Below are 7,500 nucleotides of genomic sequence, written 5' to 3'. Positions count from 1 at the left end.
GACGACCTCATGGACAGGTCATCCAGACACAATGTTCTCAGGCCGGGGCCAAGAAGCTCGTCAAGACCCGGTACTGAACCAGGACTGAACCAGGACTGAACCAGGACTGGACCAGGACTAAACCAGGACTGAACCAGGACTGAACCAGGACTGAAACAGGACTGAACTGACTTTGTGTTCCTCACATGTTCCTCACACATGTTCCTCACACATGTTCCTCACACATGTTCCTCACACATGTTCCTCACAAGTTCCTCACATGTTCCTCACACATGTTCCTCACATGTTCCTCACATGTTCCTCACACATGTTCCTCACATGTTCCTCACATGTTCCTCACATGTTCCTCACATGTTCCTCACATGTTCCTCACACATGTTCCTCACATGTTCCTCACATGTTCCTCACATGTTCCTCACACATGTTCCTCACATGTTCCTCACATGTTCCTCACACATGTTCCTCACATGTTCCTCACACATGTTCCTCACATGTTCCTCACACATGTTCCTCACATGTTCCTCACATGTTCCTCACACATGTTCCTCACATGTTCCTCACACATGTTCCTCACATGTTCCTCACATGTTCCTCACACATGTTCCTCACATGTTCCTCACATGTTCCTCACATGTTCCTCACATGTTCCTCACATGTTCCTCACACATGTTCCTCACATGTTCCTCACATGTTCCTCACACGTGTTCCTCACATGTTCCTCACATGTTCCTCACATGTTCCTCACACGTGTTCCTCACACATGTTCCTCACATGTTCCTCAGGTGCGATGGGAAGAGTGAGTGTGAGCTGAACATGGACTTGTTCCGTACGTCTGACCCGTGCTATGGGACTTACAAGTATCTGGACACCAACTACACCTGCTTCCCAGCTCGTGAGTCCTGCTCCCACAAACACATCATTTATTTACATGTAATTAAAGGTCATTCTTATTCAGAACGTTCACATTTGTTTAAGTCCAGCACATCAGACAATCGCTCTGACATAAAGAACTCTCCTTTTATACCATAAAAGTATAAGATAAGCCTTTATTTGTCCACACAATGGAGAGGGGAGGAGCTTAAAGTGTCACATGCATGACTTTAGTTTCTATTGTTCTTTTACACGCTCTTACTTTCTCTGACAGATCAGACTGTGGCCTGTGAACAGTCCCTGGCTTTTCTCCGCTGTGGTAAGACCCAGGTCTAAACCAGGACCAAACCAAGACTAAACCAGGACTAAACCAGGACTAAACCAGGACTAAACAAGGACTAAACCAGGACTAAACCAGGACTAAACCAGGACTAAACCAGGTCTAAACAAGGACTAAACCAGGACTAAACCAGGTCTAGACCAGGACTAAATCATGTTTCCATGTGTCCAGATGAGGGTCAGGAGATCAATGTTTACGGAGCAGACTATGGACGCCGTGACTCGATGACCTGTGCCTACAAACGACCTCAGTCTCAGATTCAAAACACGGACTGTTACAGCCCCGCCCCAAAGGTCGCCCAAAGGTAACTCAGCGTTTCAAATGATTATCACAAACTTCTACTGTCGCTGTTTCAATCATTTGTTACATCAGAGTAACAAACACCAGAGTAACAAACATCAGAGTAACAAACTCCAGAGTAACAAACATCATAGTAACAAACTCCAGAGTAACAAACATCAGAGTAACAAACTCCAGAGTAACAAACTCCAGAGTAACAAACTCCAGAGTAACAAACATCAGAGTAACAAACTCCAGAGTAACAAACACCAGAGTAACAAACATCATAGTAACAAACTCCAGAGTAACAAACATCAGAGTAACAAACATCAGAGTAACAAACATCAGAGTAACAAACTCCAGAGTAACAAACATCAGAGTAACAAACATCAGAGTAACAAACATCAGAGTAACAAACACCAGAGTAACAAACTCCAGAGTAACAAACACCGGAGTAACAAACATCAGAGTAACAAACTCCAGAGTAACAAACACCAGAGTAACAAACATCAGAGTAACAAACATCAGAGTAACAAACACCGGAGTAACAAACACCAGAGTAACAAACATCAGAGTAACAAACTCCAGAGTAACAAACATCAGAGTAACAAACATCAGAGTAACAAACATCAGAGTAACAAACTCCAGAGTAACAAACTCCAGAGTAACAAACACCAGAGTAACAAACATCAGAGTAACAAATATCAGAGTAACAAACATCAGAGTAACAAACATCAGAGTAACAAATATCAGAGTAACAAACATCAGAGTAACAAACTCCAGAGTAACAAACTCTAGAGTAACAAACTCCAGAGTAAAAAACTCCAGAGTAACAAACATCAGAGTAACAAACTCCAGAGTAACAAACACCAGAGTAACAAACTCCAGAGTAACAAACTCCAGAGTAACAAACTCTAGAGTAACAAACTCCAGAGTAACAAACTCTAGAGTAACAAACTCCAGAGTAACAAACTCCAGAGTAACAAACATCAGAGTAACAAACTCCAGAGTAACAAACTCCAGAGTAACAAACTCTAGAGTAACAAACTCTAGAGTAACAAACTCCAGAGTAACAAACTCTAGAGTAATAAACTCCAGAGTAACAAACATCAGAGTAACAAACATCAGAGTAACAAACATCAGAGTAACAAACTCGAGAGTAACAAACACGAGAGTAACAAACTCCAGAGTAACAAACTCCAGAGTAACAAACTCCAGAGTAACAAACATCAGAGTAACAAACATCAGAGTAACAAACTCCAGAGTAACAAACTCCAGAGTAACAAACACCAGAGTAACAAACACCAGAGTAACAAACATCAGAGTAACAAACTCCAGAGTAACAAACATCATAGTAACAAACTCCAGAGTAACAAACTCCAGAGTAACAAACATCAGAGTAAAACCAGAATAACCTTAAACATTTCTATGGGACCAGGCACAGATACTGGTCCACATGGTCTACATGGTCTACATGGTCCACATGGTCCACATGGTCTACATGGTCTACATGGTCCACATGGTCCACATGGTCCACATGGTCTACATGGTCCACATGGTCCACATGGTCTACATGGTCCACATGGTCCACATGGTCTACATGGTCCACATGGTCTACATGGTCCACATGGTCTACATGGTCCACATGGTCCACATGGTCTACATGGTCCACATGGTCTATATGGTCCACATGGTCTACATGGTCCACATGGTCTACATGGTCCACATGGTCCACATGGTCTACATGGTCCACATGGTCTACATGGTCCACATGGTCCACATGGTCCTTTGTACAAACATATAAACAATCCATTCATATTTGTTCTTCAGCCGTTGCAGTAAATGATGTTTGTTTTCCAGCTGCAATGGTAAAAACAGCTGTGTCATCAGAGCCAGTAACTCAGAGTTTGGGGACTCGTGTGGAGGGACCTACAAGTACCTGGAGGTGGCCTACGTCTGCCAGTGTAAGTCACATCCACTATCCCGCTGTGGCTCAGATGCCCTCCCAGGGTCAGTGCAGTGTGTCAAATGCTCTTCTTCTTTTTCAGATCCCTTCAATTTCATCCAAAATTAAGATCTTTCACAGACGACGAAATAATGCTTTTCACTTCAGCCGCATCAGTCCTAAAGTTTATATTTTCTTTTCATAATTTTGCCTTTGTAATTTCTTCACGATGTTTAAAATGGCTTTAACAATATCTCTGCTCCTTTGGCCATTCTAAAGTAAAGTTTCACAGATCTGTTTTTCTTGCCACTTTCTGTCTAATGACATTTAAATGATGAAGGTTTTATTCTTGTACGTTTTTGCTTTTAAGAATTCAATGTTTTACTTTTGTCACAGTTTTTGTTTCTACTTCTGTTTTGCATTTTATATCTTTTTTTATTATGTTTTGATCAATTCATCAAAAGCTTCAAAAAGATTAAACACTTTAAAGAATTCCAACATCACGGAAAATATTTTACATTTACTTTGTACCTCAGTTTTATTATAGAGCTGTAATATTAATCATAATTTAAGTGTGAAGGGAATTTGAATGTTCACAAATGCTGCACATTTAAAGGTCTGTAAACAACAAATGATCATTTAATGTTGTATGTTGTGTTTAAATCTCAATGGTTCTGGGTAAATAATGATTAAATAAAAAAATAAAATGTATAAAAGCCTCGATAGTGTTTTATTTTGTGTAAAACTGTACACTGTAGGGAACAAACAACATGAGTCCGAGTACTAACCCTTGTGGCACACCATATTTGAAAACTTTAGGGATTGTTCTACCTCCTGTTGTTTACGTTCAACTGTTGTCAGATAAATGTGATTTTCACCAGAAGAGGGCGCTCCTCTGGGTGTTACTCTGAGACTCGTCGACCGCAACAGGAAAGAAGAGGAAAACGGGAACTTTTTAAGCCCTTTTTTGGAGCAATTATCTATAATAACAATGTAAATGTAGAGTTGTGAGTGTGAGTGGATTGTGTGCTGTGGATGCAGAGGTGAGAGTGAGAGAGAACATTCTATTTCCCTTGAGCCTGTGACTTTACTCCTCCAGAAGGTTACGCACAGGGCTTTTGAGTTTGAATCAAGGAAATAATAATAATAAAAGTAAATATTTCACTTTCGGTTAATCATTTCTTGCTTATGTCAGGATCAGATGTGGTTCAAACGACCCTTTTCTTTTGTTACAGTTCAATTATCATTATTTTGTTCTTTAAACGAGAATAAAAAATGTTCTTTTCAGTGTTTAGAGAAGCAGTTCTGTTTCATCTTTCTTTAAAATAAAAAGTGCAATTGTAAACGAATCATAACAAACAAATATTCATTCACGTTCATATTTAATGGGTTCACTTCAACAGCACACAGTCATCAGGGCGTGGCCAGTCATCAGGGCGTGGCCAGTTACACACAAAAACATACTATTACATGATGTATAAGCCTAAACACACTATTACATGGTGTATAAGTCTAAACACACTATTACATGTGTATAAGTCTAAACACACTATTACATGTGTATAAGTCTAAACACACTATTACATGGTGTATAAGTCTAAACACACTATTACATGGTGTATAAGTCTAAACATACTATTACATGGTGTATAAGTCTAAACACACTATTACATGTGTATAAGCCTAAACACACTATTACATGGTGTATAAGTCTAAACACACTACTACATGTGTATAAGTCTAAACACACTATTACATGGTGTATAAGTCTAAACACACTATTACATGGTGTATAAGTCTAAACACACTATTACATGATGTATAAGTCTAAACACACTATTACATGGTGTATAAGTCTAAACACACTATTACATGTGTATAAGTCTAAACACACTATTACATGTGTATAAGCCTAAACACACTATTACATGGTGTATAAGTCTAAACATACTATTACATGTGTATAAGTCTAAACACACTATTACATGTGTATAAGTCTAAACACACTATTACATGGTGTATAAGTCTAAACACACTATTACATGGTGTATAAGTCTAAACACACTATTACATGGTGTATAGGTCTAAACATACTATTACATGTGTATAAGCCTAAACACACTATTACATGTGTATAAGCCTAAACACACTATTACATGGTGTATAAGTCTAAACACACTATTACATGGTGTATAAGCCTAAACACACTATTACATGGTGTATAAGTCTAAACACACTATTACATGGTGTATAAGTCTAAACACACTATTACATGGTGTATAAGTCTAAACACACTATTACATGTGTATAAGTCTAAACACACTATTACATGTGTATAAGTCTAAACACACTATTACATGTGTATAAGTCTAAACACACTATTACATGGTGTATAAGTCTAAACACACTATTACATGTGTATAAGTCTAAACACACTATTACATGGTGTATAACTAAACACACTATTACATGGTGTATAAGCCTAAACATACTATTACATGGTGTATAAGTCTAAACACACTATTACATGGTGTATAAGTCTAAACACACTATTACATGGTGTATAAGTCTAAACACACTATTACATGGTGTATAAGCCTAAACATACTATTACATGGTGTATAAGTCTAAACACACTATTACATGGTGTATAAGCCTAAACATACTATTACATGGTGTATAAGTCTAAACACACTATTACATGGTGTATAAGTCTAAACACACTATTACATGTGTATAAGTCTAAACATACTATTACATGGTGTATAAGTCTAAACATACTATTACATGGTGTATAAGTCTAAACACACTATTACATGGTGTATAAGTCTAAACACACTATTACATGTGTATAAGTCTAAACATACTATTACATGGTGTATAAGTCTAAACACACTATTACATGGTGTATAAGTCTAAACACACTATTACATGGTGTATAAGCCTAAACACACTATTACATGTGTATAAGTCCAAACATACTATTACATGGTGTATAAGTCTAAACACACTATTACATGGTGTATAGGTCTAAACACACTATTACATGGTGTATAAGCCTAAACACACTATTACATGGTGTATAAGTCTAAACACACTATTACATGGTGTATAAGCCTAAACATACTATTACATGGTGTATAAGTCAAAACACACTATTACATGTGTATAAGCCTAAACATACTATTACATGGTGTATAAGTCAAAACACACTATTACATGTGTATAAGTCTAAACATACTATTACATGGTGTATAAGTCTAAACACACTATTACATGGTGTATAAGTCTAAACACACTATTACATGGTGTATAAGTCTAAACACACTATTACATGTGTATAAGTCTAAACACACTATTACATGTGTATAAGTCTAAACACACTATTACATGTGTATAAGTCTAAACACACTATTACATGTGTATAAGCCTAAACACACTATTACATGGTGTATAAGTCTAAACACACTATTACATGGTGTATAAGTCTAAACACACTATTACATGTGTATAAGTCTAAACACACTATTACATGTGTATAAGTCTAAACACACTATTACATGTGTATAAGTCTAAACACACTATTACATGGTGTATAAGTCTAAACACACTATTACATGTGTATAAGTCTAAACACACTATTACATGTGTATAAGTCTAAACACACTATTACATGTGTATAAGTCTAAACACACTATTACATGTGTATAAGTCTAAACACACTATTACATGTGTATAAGTCTAAACATACTATTACATGGTGTATAAGTCTAAACACACTATTACATGTGTATAAGTCTAAACACACTATTACATGTGTATAAGTCTAAACACACTATTACATGTGTATAAGTCTAAACACACTATTACATGTGTATAAGTCTAAACACACTATTACATGTGTATAAGTCTAAACATACTATTACATGGTGTATAAGTCTAAACACACTATTACATGGTGTATAAGTCTAAACACACTATTACATGGTGTATAAGCCTAAACACACTATTACATGTGTATAAGTCCAAACATACTATTACATGGTGTATAAGTCTAAACACACTA

The 7,500-nt window shown here is 36.8% G+C and overlaps 1 protein-coding gene across 1 annotated transcript in view; it reads left to right on the top strand.

Annotated features, from left to right (window-relative positions):
* Nucleotides 1-7,500, top strand: part of LOC140363628 (rhamnose-binding lectin-like) — a 29,710-nt gene that overhangs the window by 15,233 nt on the left and 6,977 nt on the right. The window contains exons 5-10 of the mRNA XM_072450258.1: nt 1-70; nt 783-892; nt 1,145-1,189; nt 1,382-1,514; nt 3,350-3,453; nt 3,538-3,558. The exon at nt 1-70 is cut by the window's left edge and continues 66 nt beyond it. Of these exons, the coding sequence (XP_072306359.1) occupies nt 1-70; nt 783-892; nt 1,145-1,189; nt 1,382-1,514; nt 3,350-3,453; nt 3,538-3,558 (483 nt within the window). The remainder of the gene's footprint in view (nt 71-782; nt 893-1,144; nt 1,190-1,381; nt 1,515-3,349; nt 3,454-3,537; nt 3,559-7,500) is intronic.

This window comes from Eucyclogobius newberryi, unplaced genomic scaffold, assembly GCF_026437365.1.
Source record: "Eucyclogobius newberryi isolate DKJ021-1_F unplaced genomic scaffold, fEucNew1.0.hap1 SCAF_17, whole genome shotgun sequence".
Classification (NCBI taxonomy): Eukaryota; Metazoa; Chordata; class Actinopteri; order Gobiiformes; family Gobiidae; genus Eucyclogobius; species Eucyclogobius newberryi.
The sequence above is the reverse complement of the archived record's forward strand: the minus strand, read 5'-3'. Positions and strand labels throughout refer to the sequence as shown.